We start from the raw sequence: 14,815 nt of genomic DNA on the forward strand, positions 1-14,815 counted from the left end.
GCCACGCCGCTTAATCTGACTGGGGATCTCGATGCCCCCATCAAGTATCGTCGCAAAGCTAAACATGGTAGGTAATTCCGCGACTGTCATCAGCGGTTAAATGGCAGGTCTACAGAAAATTGAATCGCATCTTACTCGGGCAGCTCACCATGACTCCACAAGTTTCTAGGATTTCACCAGCGAACAACAATGTAACAAGGACTTGGTGAAGAATGGAAGAAAACAAACCCACCCATCAATTGAATCAAATTGAGCAACATCTCGCCATGAGGTTGAAACGATGACAACGCAGCCGTTGTGCGTCATGAGACACCATACGGAGAAAAGTCGAATTGAGGAATTGACCACGATAGAGCAGACCGAGAAGAAAAGGGAAAAAAAAAACCTGTGGGGTTGGAATTCACACCAACCCTTGCGTTGTACAGGCCAATTGAGTGAGCCCTACATTGCCGATTCCAAAGACATGACACATGATCACCGCCGGTTCCCGCTGTCACTTTAATGAAGAAATGAAACCAAAAACTAACCAACGTTGGACGAAACAGCTTGGCGACAAATTTCCAACACCCTCTCGCCCACGCTGCGGAGTAAGGCCGTGTCCTCGGGCCAATGTGCAGTACTGTGGGTGCCAAGTGGCTTGTTCAGTCCCGGTCTCACGACCAAAATGGCTCCAATGGCCCCTCAACTTGAGTGGGGTTCGACGGGCAGGATCAGCGACTTCCTCGTTGGGGCATCCATTCCCTCGGGATTTCTAGTGGGTTGGATTTAGGACGGTGGGTTTTATTCTTGCCCCTCTTGTTTCGCCCTCGCTCTCACCGCTTGTCTGGAGGGTTTTGCGTTTCAAGATTCCAACGATGTTGGCGCAAGTGGCGGACATGGAGATTTGCTACAGGGATTTTTAGCCGTCTCCGGATCACTCCCGAAACAACGTAGCAGAAGTACGTCCGAGGCAATGGATTGACATTGCCGTTTCGCCCCTCTTCTTTTTCTGGATACTTATCAAGTTTGCCTCATACGGATTTGCCTTGGTTGCATGGTACTTCTACTGGGTCGAGCGCCGGGCAGCGGCAAAGATATCCATCCCGCGTGAATGTGGATGTGGACATTCATTGCCTCGAGGAGAAGGTCCAGAGTATGCGATTACATTATTATAATATACAAAAATGTGGGCAGTATCCACTCTGGTGTCCGAATCCACTGAGAAAACACCTTTGAAATTATTCTCAACTCACCTGGTACCTCCTAGGTACACCTGGTTTTTCTTCACTCTGGGTCAATTCTCCGAGATGATCGGGTCCCACTTCATGACCGCACTGGCAATCCATGCCAAATGCAAGGATCTGGTACTTTGCATTTGCGGTTGCAGGGTACAGATTTCTAAGACTGGTGCATAGAGTCACTTCTCACATAACAGTTAATAGGCGATGATCATCCGGCGGTGATATGTCAAAACAGGCAGGTTACTTCCATTCTGATTAGGCTTATAAACCCGGGTCCATTTTCGAAGAATATGTGGTCAGACCACTGTTTTAAGTTCACAAGTTTAAAAAAAAACTCTTCAGTCTGAAGCAAAAGAGAGAAAAAGAAAGAGAAAACCTACCAAGTACAAATTACAATATACGAAGTTCCATAGTGTCGGGATTTCGACAGGGCCTACCCGTTCGGCTCCGCTGTTGGCCTCACCCAGCACCATGGTTCATCTCTCGGGTAAGGGGGCCGCCTACCCAACGTGTTGGGCTTCTGGGGGAAGTCTTATATATTCATTCCTCCGGGTATTTTCAAAGGTCTCTCCTATTTAACCAAAAAAAAAGGAGGTTTGAATCCAGATCGGGACATAACGGGTAATTTAAAAACAAAAAATAAAAAAATAAAAAAAATTCCCCCTTAATTAGTGTATTCAATCATAGCCCCAACACACTGGTTCGCCTTCCAAATCGGGCGTGATGACTTCTGCCAAGCCATGTCCTTTACGATGTTACGTTGTAAGATGAAACAAAGGACAATAATTATTCGTATTTTTACATACTCGGTGGATATGTGACTTTTTTGCCTACTCAATACGGACTTGTCCATTCCCTAGGTCCCGCTAGCCATATGCGTGGAATCCACGCTATAGATGCACTTACGTATAGGTGTACAACATAGTAGTGGTACTATTTAAGGTGCTAGTATAACAGAAGAGAAAATATATTGCATACTAGTACCCATATTGCATGATGGTCAGCAGATTCCGTGGTATAGAAATTTACAATGTGAAACCCACTGTTGAATTATATATATTTTACGTCTAACAAATCGATGGATATGAAGATATGGCAAATACATATCTACCAGAATATCCCTTTATGGAGTATTATTCCTTCACGCTCTTCTCGCTCTGCAATACTTACTATTTAGGCTGTTGTGGGTGGGTTCTTGACAAAACGCACTCTTACTACGTGCTCGGTGCAAATTGATACTAGTAGATGATAGTGTCTTAATTTCATATCTATAGAGCCAACCTAGAAAATTTGCACTAATAATTAGCTTTGAGCATATTAAAGCAGAAGTAAAGAAGCCTTTAATAGTTATCTGCTAGTTTATAGAAGTGGATAGGTGGGGGATATAAGGCTCGCCTGTTTTTACTTGCACCATGTACATGGAGAAATTGTATACAGCAAGAACTCAAAGCGATAAGTCAAGAGTAGGACCATGAGACGGGATAGGTTACGCAAAATACAGCAAAAGAAAGAAACGAGAAAGGCAAAAGATCACTAATGAGCTTGAGGGAATATATATATATATATATATAGGCATTACTTCATACCTACAATATCAACAGCAGAATTTACACATATTCTCTACGCTCGGATGTGGCATGTAGTCTCAGTAGGGCAAGTATAATTTGATGCGTGTCATTTATCGCGAAAGCACTGTCGCTGCCATATATGTTCATATAAACAGCAGATAAATCGAAGAGTGGGGTATATAAAGGTACAGAACAGGAAGAAACCAAGCACAACGCATACACCAGAAGAATGCATCCACCTCTTAACACCACTAGTACGCTTTCAAGCATTAAGTCAGTACAAAAAGCATTTGTTGACCTACCGCACATCCTCCCTCCCTGTCATAAACTCGACACCCGCCGAAATAATCTGCATAACCGTCTCAATCTCCGCCTCCGTCCGCGGCGCATAGATCAAAACATACTCTGCCGGGATATCAGGCCTTGTACCAAGCGAAAGAAACGTCATCGCAGATGTACCGGAGAAAGCATGACGCTGGCCCCAACCAGCTTCAATAACCTTGATACCTAGACAGCAATGTTAACACACGAACACCAAACAAAAGAGAGAAACCCATACAATCAGCCGGCGCAAGAGTCACATGAACCGAGTGGTCATTCCCCGAATGAATATGCGCAATCTCCCGGTTCATAGTCTTCGCAATCCCAAAGACAGGAATATGATCCGCGACAAAGAGCCCATCAGCATGGCGTTCCAGATTCGACCTTTGAAATTTTACAAGGTGATGATTCTGATGTCCGAAGGCACTAAACGCAGAGCGGAATTTCTATCACAAAAGAACATAATCAGCAAATAGCTCTTCATTCCTCGATTTCTCTTCCCTGACACCTCAAGAGGACCGAAGAAGGTGGCACGCGACACGCGACACACAACATACCTTCATAACAGCCTCATCCGGAACCTGCGTCAACTGTCTCTGCGGTGCAACATGCGGTCCAACAACAGGCCGTTCTTCCCCACGTCGACTCCCCAACTGCTCCTCGGATAAAAACAAAAACCCATCATCGCCCTTCCCGTGGCCCTCAGCTGCCGCAACGCGCTGCACGTACTCGTCCGTGCTGAGCATCTCGCGCCCGAAGGGCTGGAATAGCGCGCGCACGATAATCCATCCTAGCGCGTTGTTCGGTAGCCCGCCCGGTCCGTAGGATTTGAAGATTTTGTAATCGCGGTAGGCGGCGGGGAGGATGAGGGTCGAGACGAGGAGCGTTGCGGCGCTGAGGGCCAGGGTTAGGCGGTTTGGGGGTGTGTTGGGGTGTTGGAATGGGATGCGGAGGACGGAGGTGAAGGTTGGTATTGGCATGTTTGTGGTGTTTGTGTCGATCGTATACAGAGCTTGGAGCTTGGTTGGGTGTTTATTATTTTGGTCTTTATAAATGCCCGAGAGATTATCTTGGAATTAAATAGAACCGGCATTTACACTGTAGGGCCAAATCCGGGGCTGACGTGAGAAGCCGCTTGCTGACGCGATCCCGAGGAATTCGCGTGCTCCGGTTCTTTTTCAGGAATTTGCTAGGGCTATACTCCGTACATAGTACACTGAACATTGTAAATCTGGGTTTCGTTTCGTTATTGCTACTCGTATTATCATCAATCCCGATGTCTGGCATGACTCGGTTTATGGATCTAGGTACATTGATTCGGCGGATTTCCGCGGCCTCATAGATGAGGCTTGATTGCGATATAGCCCGTTTTTGGACCCCGTTTTGGAGGCTCTGGTGACTTATGCGGCGGCATTCGATGATCCAAAATCCGAAGCCCGTGGCATACGTCATATGTCTCGGTATCGCGGAGTTTCAGGTGACAGCTAGCAAACATCGTGGGTCTGAAGCGCTTTGCTTCTTGCGCCCATAGCTGGAGCAACTGACCGCATCCCTGTCGGGGGTTGAGTATGTTGATAACGATATCAAGGTGTAAAAGACACAGAGCAAGGGATTGCACGTTTTCAATCCTCTTTACTCTCCTCTCGGCTGATAGAGGTCAGGGAATGTGCAAGCTTCAGGAGCACCACACTCTCCGTTGCGGCGAAGTAGTTCAAGCTGTATAGTCATGTTAGAACACATAACCGAGTAATATGAATGCTCAAGGGTGTTACTCACCTATCCATCAAAATGCGGAGGTGACGCGAGAAATGGTCCTCATATCGTTTCAGTGTGTCCTCGAGTTTTCCAATCCGCGTCGGATCATATCCTCTGGCATCAGCGCCGGGGACTTTCCCTCCAGCCAAGTCGGGATCGGCTGAAGCCAGGGCGCGTGAAAGTGATGCCGCTGTCCAGGAAGCAAACATGGTGCAGCAAGTCACCAGTTTCGAATGGATCTATATACTTATTAGTACGTATACGGCCGCGAGTGTGGAGAAACATACCTTCAACAGTTTAGCCTGTGTGAGCATGCACTCCTTCAAACATGTATCCAAGAAATCAACATGATCCTGCATCAGCTCATCAACCGTCCGGTTGACCTGCTTCATATCATTTTCCTCCACCCCCGACGCATCGGCGTGAACGCTGTTGACACGATCCATCAGACCGACCCAATTGGGCTCAATGACCTCCGCCGTACAAAAGTACAAAAGCTGCTGAACAAATACCAACATCTTCGCGCGCAGGTTCCACGCCCGCCGTTTCCATATTTCAAGCCGTCGATCGGAGGACTTGTGCCTCCAGCTGATGGTCTTGTTTTGGTCTGCCCAGGACGTGACCAACAACGTCTCAAGATGGCGCAGCGATAGAAGATGGCGGAAAATAAGTTGGTACCGCAGAACGGTTTTGCGGCTAATGACCAGTGACAGAGGGAACGGAACAGAATAGTCCAGCTCAAGCGCATCGAATCCAAGAATATCTTTGTCCTCGTCAGCGGAATGAACAGCAGAGACTTGTTGCTTCTCCGCTTCTGCGCCGTCTTGGTTGACGCCTGAAACATTGACAACTTGCATCAACCATTTCGTGAGGCCAATTTTGTTCATTCGCACCTTAACATCTTCCTTGAACGGGTCCAGTGCTGCAACACTGCCAGGCTGTCGAAGAACAATATCCAATAGCGACTGGAGCTTGCCCTCGTTGACGGCACGTGCTGGTTTTCGTAGCTCAGAAGCACCAAGTTCGAGGAAGTAGGAAAAGAAATCGGAGCGATCCAGGAAGAAGTAATGTTTCAGGGAGCGGAATCGGGTAGTGAGGGAGTTTTTTGTGACAAGAAGATTCAACAAGGAGGCATTGGCATAGGTATAGGCGGAATTTACGTTGTCCAGGAAGCGTGGATCATCGAGCGTTTTTGGGACATCTTTAACCTCTTTGCTGACGTCGACACCACCACATTCGCGCACCACGTTGAGATATTTTCCAGCCAGCAGGACTTTATCCTGGACGCTCTTCAGCTGAGGCGGAACCTCGTTCTCTCGAATCGTGTATCGTTTCTCCCAATACTCGTCCGTGTAGTCCTCCTCAAGTTTCTCGCGCTTGATCCATTTTTGTTCCTTAACCAGGAACTCGGCGTGGGGATCCCTGATACCGCCGTGGTGCAACCATTCGTTCAACATGGCCATGTAAGGCCTACTGGCGTCGCGCAGTAAGGTCTGAAGCAGATTCTTGGTTGTTGGATCACCTGAGAATGAAGCCAGACGCCCCGTCAGGAGTCCGAGAATATTGCCTCCTTTGCACATTTTCTTGCGGGCCATAGACCCTGGTACTAAATCTCCCCCTTCTTTTAGTTGTTCAAGTATATTGTCAACATCCTCATCAAAGTCGTCAATCGACTCCTCGAGCTCCTCATCTAGAAGGCCATTTTTGAGCAACAGTTCCTGGCCCATCGAATATAATTGGGCCAGGCATTGACTGGTTGGCATTGTGTGGAGATGAAGAAGGTGCAGGGTAAATGTAGGATTGTTCAGCAGCTGGCCTTCCAACTGGGCGATAAGGATCAGGTAATCTTTGAGGAGCTTTCGAATGGATGCGCATAGCGAGTGACTAACAGCGCCACACTCAGCGCGGCTTTGTATTTCCACAAATGCCTCCATGGCACTGTAGTGCGTCGCCATTTTCAACATGGACTGGATGAGGTCACGAAGGGTCGGATCCAGGCCCGGGGCTATCTGAAAGACTGGGCCCGTGAGGCGGTCTTTTTCGATCGATGGGTCATATGAGCTAGCGTAGTGAACATATTGACCTTCGAATCCCATGAACACAAACAACAAGTCCTCCAAGATTGCTGCTTCCTGGGCATCGGATGAGAGCTCTCGAAGTGGCCGAGGATGAAGGGCCTGTGGGGCCGTCGAAGCTAGAGGGGGAACTGATACACGACATGCGAGAGGAGCTGTTGAGTGAGGAATCAATGACGCTTGAGGATTCCATGGTGCTGTAAAGAGAAAAAAATCATGGTTAGCAAATCCATTGCTTTCCACGACAAACTGCGACACAGGGATCACTCACAATCAGCCGGGTCCTTCTCTCCAGTCTGGGAACTGGGTCTTGCGTCATCAAGTTGAACAGGCTTCCTGGGCCGAGTCTTATCCCAATCGCCTCTGTTGGCTGCACTGATAGATTCCTTAACAGGGTTCACAGGGTTCCTTCGCACTGCCTTTTCCCGTGATGCGATCACTATCCGCTCCGAGCGCTTATCGGACATGCTTTTCTGATCCCGGGATGCTCTGTGTTTCTGACTCGAGGTGCTGTGGCGCAAAGGATCCTTGTTTTCGACTTGTAGCGGCGACGGTCCGCGAGTTTCGGAATCGACGCGATTGGAGACGGCGCGGGGTCGTGGAGCGCTCATATACGCGGCGCGGTCATTGGCAGACATAATCCCGCGAGGGCGACGAGTGAATCATGCAGCATAGGAGAGTGAAAGGCGCGAAATCGAAGAATCAGCAACAAAAACAGCAGAACCAATGTATATGAGGAGAAGATGCAAGTATCCAAACAACTCCACTTTTAGTTTGGGCAGATGAACGCCTCAGGCACCAAGGCATTAACAGGCACCTCACCTCTTGCGTACGTCGAGAGCTTCCCTTCCCGAGCTTCACTCAGACACCCACCTCTGCTCCTCTTCCCTTCCAACTGATTCTCTCCTCCATCGTCATTCTATATTGCTTTATTGCTTCTCTTTTTGACAAGTCTCTCCCGTCCCATCAGATAATCCAATATGTTCATTGCACGATCAGAATATGGTAAGCTTCGTCAAGGCCTCCCCTCACCGCGGAATCAACTAACAGCTCTGGACAGACCGTGGAATCAAGTACGTTCTCCGAGATTAATCCGTGTCATTAGACGGACCCGCAGCCTGACAATGTTCCCTCCGCAGCACCTTCTCCCCCGAAGGTCGTTTGTTCCAGGTCGAATACTCTCTTGAAGCTATCAAATTAGGCTCCACAGCCATCGGAGTATGTCATACCACTCAGTTCCTCTGTGCTCTACGGTTCCAAGAAAGGCCTCGAAACACTACAATGAGCGACCTTTGTACTGTTATCGGAGCGCAAAACCAAGGATAATGCGATCATGGGACCGTCCTTTCTAACACTCATCTAGGTAGCAACCTCCGAGGGTGTTATCCTCGGTGTTGAGAAGCGCGTCACATCCACGCTGCTCGAAGCGTCATCCGTCGAGAAGATCGTCGAAATTGATCAGCACATCGGCTGTGCCATGTCCGGTCTGCAGGCCGATGCCCGCAACCTGGTTGAGCACGCCCGCGTCGAGTGCCAAAATCATGCCTTCCACTATGCCGAGCCTCTGCGGGTTGAGAGTACCACACAGGCAATTTGCGATTTGGCTCTGCGATTCGGTGAGAGCGGTGATGATGAGGAGAGTGTCATGAGCAGACCGTTTGGTGTTGCGCTGTTAATCGCTGGTTATGACGAGGACGGGCCCCAACTGTAAGATATGCAGTTTCCTTTCGTCTGATATATTTACTGACTTCTCCTCTTTGCCAGATACCACGCCGAACCGTCCGGCACATTCTACCGGTATGACGCCAAGGCCATCGGCTCAGGAAGCGAAGGCGCGCAGGCGGAGCTGCAGAATGAATACCACAAGTCTTTGACTCTTGCAGAGGCCGAGACGTTGGTGCTCAAGACGCTGAAGCAGGTCATGGAGGAGAAGCTTGATTCCAAGAATGTCCAGTTGGCCAGTGTCACCAAGGAGAAGGGTTTCCGTATCTACAACGATGAGGAGATGGGCCACGCTGTCACACAGCTGGGTGGCAACCAATGAGTGCGATTAGTGTCGAAGATATCTCTTGAAGAGGCTCCTCGGACTTGATTTGGAGGCTAGTGTCTATGTCGGGAGCAATAGAAAAATAATGACGATGCCGTCCAACGCTTACATGCTGGCCTAACTGTCGTATTTCAGGTAGTTAGCAACTTAGAGACGGTCCGTGAACACCTGTAGTGATAATGTGTGGTAAATTTTGATTATGTACAATGACATATAAATAGATCCTTTGCAACGTCTAGCGGATCTTATAAACACACGGCTTCAGCACCTTGGCCTCCTGCTCAGCCGACAAGCCGGACTCTGAATCAGGCTTGCGGTCAACGAAGCGCTTCTTGTTACCAGGCGCAGGCGCACTGAGAGCCGAAGCGTGTTTCCCCTTGGTAGGCGGACCACCCTGCTTAACAAACACCATTCTCACGAACATCTTATTGGACTTATCCACGGATTCCCGGCGAAGCATGAAGCCACGAGACTGGAACACCTCCACAAACGCCGAGATATCAGTCTCGTCGGTATTGTCAGACGGCCGCACATCCTCAGCAAAGATATCAGCATCATCCTCGGAATCGTCACCGCCCTTTTTCTTGGGCTTCTTCTTGTCTGCCTTGCTGCCGGGCTTCTGCGCACCGATCTGAGACTTCTTGCGTTGGACCTTGCCAAATCGACTTTTGACCTCACTGACCCAGCACTCGCCCTTGCCGTCATTGCGCAAAATACGCCATGCCTCCTCGACGAATGAAACCCAGTTGGTTCCCATCAGACTCAGACAGAAAATAGCCACGTCCGCGGCGCCATCTTCCAAGGGAAGATTCGAGATATCGGCTTTGGTGATCAATGGATCGGGCGCTGCCAGATCGTAGCTGTTGAGCTTGATGTTCAGCTTCTTGGCGGAGGGCGTCAAGGCGCGCGAGAGCTGCGCATCACCACAGCCCAGATCGGCGAATGTGCATACTCCAGTAGGGCGACGGGGGAGCGGGTAGCCCTTAGCAGGGTTGAGGGGCTTTCCTCGTCTCGGGAGCGGGATTGCACCGCGGGTGCGGATGGTCTTGATGTAGTCGTCGACCGGGTTGGAGGGCCAGGACTCCTTGACCTGTCGTGCGAATCCGGCATGGTACTCGTCGAACAGCTCAGGGTTGGTACTGAACATCTCGAGTGCTTTCTCGGAGGGGGTGGTGTAGAGGGTTTCATTCAGGTGGCGGAACCGGGATGAGACCAGCTTCTGTCGCATCGCCTGTTGGAGAGGGGTCAGGTTCGCCGTTGGTGGGAGTGCAGGCGCAGCGGGGGCAGGGGCAGGAGCTTCTTTAGCCGGGGCAATGGTGGGCTCTGTCTCGGCCTTATCCTCTGAGGCGTTGTCCTTGTTCTTCTTGTTCTTCCGTTGCTTCTTCTTGGGTGCTTTCTCCTCGGCTTGATCTGCGTCTACATCGACGGTGGTGACAGTTTCGCTTGTAGGCTCCTGGGTGGTGGCTGTCTCAGGTGTCTGCTTCTCCTTCTTTTCCTTCTTCTGCTTCTTCTCTGGCTTCACGGAACCCTCTGGGCCGCGCTTTCCACCCTTCTCAATGTGCCTGCGGTACATCTCATCCACATTTCCGGCGGTGACACGGTCATTGGCACGCTTGCGCTTGTTATTCTTCGCATCGGTGTTGGAGGCATCCTTCTCCGGCTGGGATTCGTTCTTGGGCTGCACGGCCTGAGTCTGTGACTTCAGAGCAGAGCTCTCAACGGACCATCCTGGAACAGCGAACATGATTAATTTTGAAGGATTGGTTGTCAATGTCCAATGCCTTTGAAGTAGAGGAAACGGTACCTCAGAAAAAAAGAAAATCCTATCAAAATTTCGTTATCGGTAATTTTACTATCAGATTACATACACAGGAGTGCCTTAGGCAATAAGGCACTCGGCCGGGGTAAATCTCGGCTAAACCTATGGCATGACTCTGTTTTGGGGCACAAAGAGAACGGGTGGACTCTGTACGCCCCTAAGCGCCCCGTAAGCCCTTGTAACTGTGAAAGTCAATGCCCGTGGACACTTAGCAGTTTGGCTGTGCACGTAAGAGAGGCCTTTGCAAATAAATAGGTGATCATATCCCCCTTTGACGAACCACAGTGTATTGCGGGTGATCTGCGATCCTCGGCAGCTTTTACTTATCTGATCACTGTGCCTTTTAGCCCCACAATGCCCTCGCACATGTCTACTCTCCAATCTTGAGTCAATCGAAGGCCATGGCTGACAAGCCGATGGATCAACTGGATATGCCAGCGGATCTTACTGTTGACGGTTCTGCGGAAGCCTCAACCTCACGGTCAGGTCCCCGCAGACTCCCCAAGAAACGAACTAAGACCGGCTGTTTGAGTATGTTGCAGAACGCTGGAGATAGTTTCCTTCGTTGACCAAGCCTTATAGCTTGTCGGAAGCGTCGGATCAAGTGTGGCGAAGAGAAGCCAATATGCACCAACTGCGTGAAATCCAAGCGAATCTGCGAGGGATATGCCCAACGGGTCGTGTTCAAGAACCCCATAGGCATCTTTGGATCTTTCAGTACTGGCCAGGGCCAGAATCTGCAGATAGAGCAGCAACATATGAGGCCGCCAATTCCCAACGACTATGGCTCTCAACTCCCTCCCCAACAAGCGGCAGCCGCTGCGCAGCATCCAATGTTAGCCCCGCGACCTGTTGATCCGGCAGCGATGGGATATCACTCGTTTCCGTCACAAATATCTTCGTCGAGTCAAATACAGCCGGTTAATGCACCTCCATTATATTATCCAGCAGCCCAGGTGCAGCCACCAACTCATATGTGGCACAATCAGCCGATAGTTCAAATGGAGAGCACACTGGTACCGTCAAATGCGAATGACTTCTCACAAGCACAGCAGCAGCAGCAGCAGCAGCAGTCAGTTCAGTTGGGCCAGACGAGCGCTCCACATAGGCCTCATTCCAGCGTACAAAATGTAGCCCAGATCGCCAGCCCCATCGGTCAGACGGCTGAAGAATATGCCTTCAATCTCTCCCCGGTACCAGGTCTCAATCCAATGCCGGGAAGCAGAGAGAGCGAGCTGGATCTGGTTCCTCAGGTATGCATTACCGTGATCCCTCTGTTTCTCGCAGCTGGTATACTAAGTACTGTTTTTTAGATGACCCAGCCGCTGCCAACGATATATCATTATCAGCCACCGCAAGGGCAATTCCCGCAGCAATTACGACCTCATGACCAGTTTATACCCCATGAAATACCCCACCAGCCACAAGTCATATACATGGAGGATGAAAGCGAGGATTATTATGACATAGACTCGGACGATGAGATGGCGGATCAATCGCAGGCCGAAGGCTTTAACCAATTGAGTCTCATCATGGCCTCCGCTAACCGCGACGAGCGACAACTCCGCTCCTTCACGACATACCTGAACGAGCCCAATGTGCTCGCCTCATACCGACCCACACTTGGCTCTTCTCCCCTAAACAACCCAAAGACCGCCCGCATATTTGCTCACTTCATTCACTCGACTGGTCCATCTTTGTCTATATTTGAACGGCATCCTACTGACTCCTCAATCGTCCTGGGGGCAGCTGTGCCATCTGCACAACAGGGTCTATGGGTTTATACGCTTGCACTGAAAGCCTTGGAACAACCAGCCCTTCTCCAGGCGATACTTGCTATCAGCAGCTTACACATTGCATATTTACAGCAAGTTCCCACGACAGTTTCGTTGAAGCACTATCACTACGCCCTGAAACGAGTTGGTTCCGCAGTTGGCCTTCCCCTTCGACGCAAGCAAGTTGGTACCTTGGCTGCCACTCTTCTACTGGGCTACTATGAGGTGATATCTGCCGATCACTCGAAATGGAATAACCACCTGGGTGGGTCCACCCATCTTATCCGAGAGATCGACTTTGCCAAGACCACCAGAGACCTACGGGCCCATCGACGTAGAGCTCATGAGCAGCGACGCCAGTCTGGCTGGTCGGACTCGTGGTGGGGGATGCCTGGCGATGTCTCTGAGGATGATCCCTTCTCCGAGAAAGAGGGCAGTGTCGATGAAGATCTCATAAGCGCCATTATGGGACAAGCAGTCAATTACGACGATTTTGAATGTATCAATGATGAGAGTACGCTGCCCTCCAAAAAGCATTTTACCCGCAAGGACATTGAGGTCTTCCGGATTCAATGCGATCTATACTGGTGGTATGCAAAGCAAGATGCATTCCAGAGTTTCATCGGCGGAAACAAACTATTGTAAGTCTACACCTACGGCTACTAGCAGACAACAGATTTGCTTATCATTAAACCAGAATGCCCTACTCTCAATGGGGTCAATGTCCGCCTCGAGCAGGCATTGGCCGTTTAGATGCCATCTACGGCTCTGCAGATCACCTGTGGCTGCTACTCGGTCGGGTCACAGACTTTGGCTTCCGTGATCGTAAGCGAAAATTGAGAACGCTGAAGGCAGGCGGGGTGGACTGGAGGCCTGGCCCTGAGATGTTCAAATTCATGGGTCGGTTTGCTGGCGGCCCGCCCGGCCAAAGACCAGGACCACCTGGCGGCTTCGGTCCAAGGGGGGGCCCTGGCCCTCCATCTAGCACACCTAAAATGCAGCCTCAAGGGGACCCCAGGGCCCAGTCCATGCCAGAGCCTACTGGGGTGTCTCCTTCAAGCTCTGGACCGGCTTCGGCCGACAGTCCACCCATGTACGGAATGATACCCCCTCAACCACCTCCACGCCTTCCCCCAGGATTCCAAGATCGACCGCGTGAGCCTCGTTCATTACCAGACGAGGATGACCCGGCTCACAGCATGAGTTACAAGGAAGCTGAACAGGAATGGGAAGATATCCTGGTCGCCATGGAAACATTTGCCCAAGCGCTGGGGCGCGATTTCCAACCTTTACCAGCGGATGTAGCGCCCCCAATCACTACACCGTTCGGTCCTGCCCTTCAGTACCGGACCCACACCATCGCCGTGATCTGGGGGTTCTATTATGCCATGCGTTTGCTGCTAAATCGGATTCATCCTTCCATGCCACCGGCCATCATGATGGCAGCTGGGGTCTCTGCTCCAACGACAGCTGGGTTTGCGCAGATTGTTGGGAAGATCATGGCGGGTATCTACTACCCGCAACGCTTTAACCTGGAAGCTGGAAGTTTGAGTCCGAACTTGGGTTCTTCGTTGACTGAAATGTCGGTACCCCTATTCTTTGCAGCTGTGCAATATAATGATCACACGCAGCGAACTTGGACGATTTCAAAACTTCGCGACATCTCTCGCCTGACTGGATGGAAGACCGCGGATGCTATTGCAGGTGGCTGTGAGAAATCATGGGTAGTCGCTGCAAAGCAAGGTCGTGGACCACCCTATCAACGGTCATTTGCGACTGACCGAGAACGAGAAAGGGAACAAGAGCGTGAGGTAAGCATGTCGATTGGATATCCTTGGCCTAGAACATCCATGCTAATGTATACGCCACAGACTGAGGCTGTGCTGCAAGAGGTTGAAGATCGTCGATTTGTCACAGTCAAGTCCGATCGCGCGCATTGGGCTATGGGAGTCTTGGAAGAGAACATTGCGAATTTGGAGATTTAGGATTGGATGAAGTGTATAATGCACCAGTACCTACCTACATAGTACATTTATGTACATTAGGCACAACATACAGTAGCATCATACAGTAGTGCCCGTTGAAATATGTGGCGCAGATAGGTACCTAGACATCCCCCACATTCAATATCCGTCCGACCCAATGTCATCACCGATCGACTTCTGCCTGACGTTCTACCTATCTTGTACTTTTTGACGTTCCCTTTTCTCCCAAGGCTGATTCTTAATTTCTGTT

The 14,815-nt window shown here is 50.2% G+C and overlaps 5 protein-coding genes across 5 annotated transcripts; 2 read left to right on the plus strand and 3 right to left on the minus strand.

The window, feature by feature from the left end:
* Positions 1 to 3,086: 3,086 nt before the first annotated feature.
* N7455_007780 (uncharacterized protein) lies at positions 3,087 to 4,089 on the minus strand (the record flags this gene model as incomplete). The annotated part of the gene is made up of 3 exons (XM_040960216.2): positions 3,087 to 3,295; positions 3,348 to 3,555; positions 3,667 to 4,089. 3 exons carry the CDS (start codon positions 4,087 to 4,089, stop codon positions 3,087 to 3,089), a joined length of 840 nt encoding a protein of 279 aa, XP_040809320.2.
* A 642-nt stretch (positions 4,090 to 4,731) lies between these two features.
* N7455_007781 (gamma-tubulin-complex subunit SPC97) lies at positions 4,732 to 7,577 on the minus strand (the record flags this gene model as incomplete). The annotated part of the gene is made up of 4 exons (XM_040960255.2): positions 4,732 to 4,825; positions 4,886 to 5,103; positions 5,152 to 7,136; positions 7,211 to 7,577. 4 exons carry the CDS (start codon positions 7,575 to 7,577, stop codon positions 4,732 to 4,734), a joined length of 2,664 nt encoding a protein of 887 aa, XP_040809333.2.
* Positions 7,578 to 7,799: 222 nt separating this feature from the next.
* Positions 7,800 to 9,030, plus strand: pup2 (proteasome core particle subunit alpha 5). Its single transcript, XM_040960242.2, has 5 exons — positions 7,800 to 7,944; positions 8,000 to 8,012; positions 8,079 to 8,157; positions 8,303 to 8,646; positions 8,704 to 9,030. The coding sequence occupies exons 1-5, from the start codon at positions 7,920 to 7,922 to the stop codon at positions 8,981 to 8,983; spliced, it is 741 nt and encodes a 246-aa protein (XP_040809292.1). The 5' UTR covers positions 7,800 to 7,919; the 3' UTR covers positions 8,984 to 9,030.
* Positions 9,031 to 9,221: 191 nt separating this feature from the next.
* On the minus strand, positions 9,222 to 10,730 carry N7455_007783 (25S rRNA (adenine645-N1)-methyltransferase; the record flags this gene model as incomplete). The annotated part of the gene is made up of 1 exon (XM_040960206.2): positions 9,222 to 10,730. The coding sequence occupies one exon, from the start codon at positions 10,728 to 10,730 to the stop codon at positions 9,222 to 9,224; it is 1,509 nt and encodes a 502-aa protein (XP_040809304.2).
* Positions 10,731 to 10,989: 259 nt separating this feature from the next.
* On the plus strand, positions 10,990 to 14,750 carry N7455_007784 (uncharacterized protein; the record flags this gene model as incomplete). Its single annotated transcript, XM_040960274.2, has 7 exons — positions 10,990 to 11,060; positions 11,153 to 11,336; positions 11,388 to 12,058; positions 12,119 to 13,221; positions 13,278 to 14,391; positions 14,452 to 14,529; positions 14,691 to 14,750. Exons 2-7 carry the CDS (start codon positions 11,207 to 11,209, stop codon positions 14,748 to 14,750), a joined length of 3,156 nt encoding a protein of 1,051 aa, XP_040809344.2. The 5' UTR covers positions 10,990 to 11,060; positions 11,153 to 11,206.
* Between the last annotated feature and the right edge of the window lie 65 nt (positions 14,751 to 14,815).

The sequence above is a fragment of the Penicillium solitum genome (assembly GCF_028829755.1).
Source record: "Penicillium solitum strain IBT 25940 chromosome Unknown utg000005l_segment0_segment0, whole genome shotgun sequence".
In the NCBI taxonomy this organism is placed as follows: domain Eukaryota; kingdom Fungi; phylum Ascomycota; class Eurotiomycetes; order Eurotiales; family Aspergillaceae; genus Penicillium; species Penicillium solitum.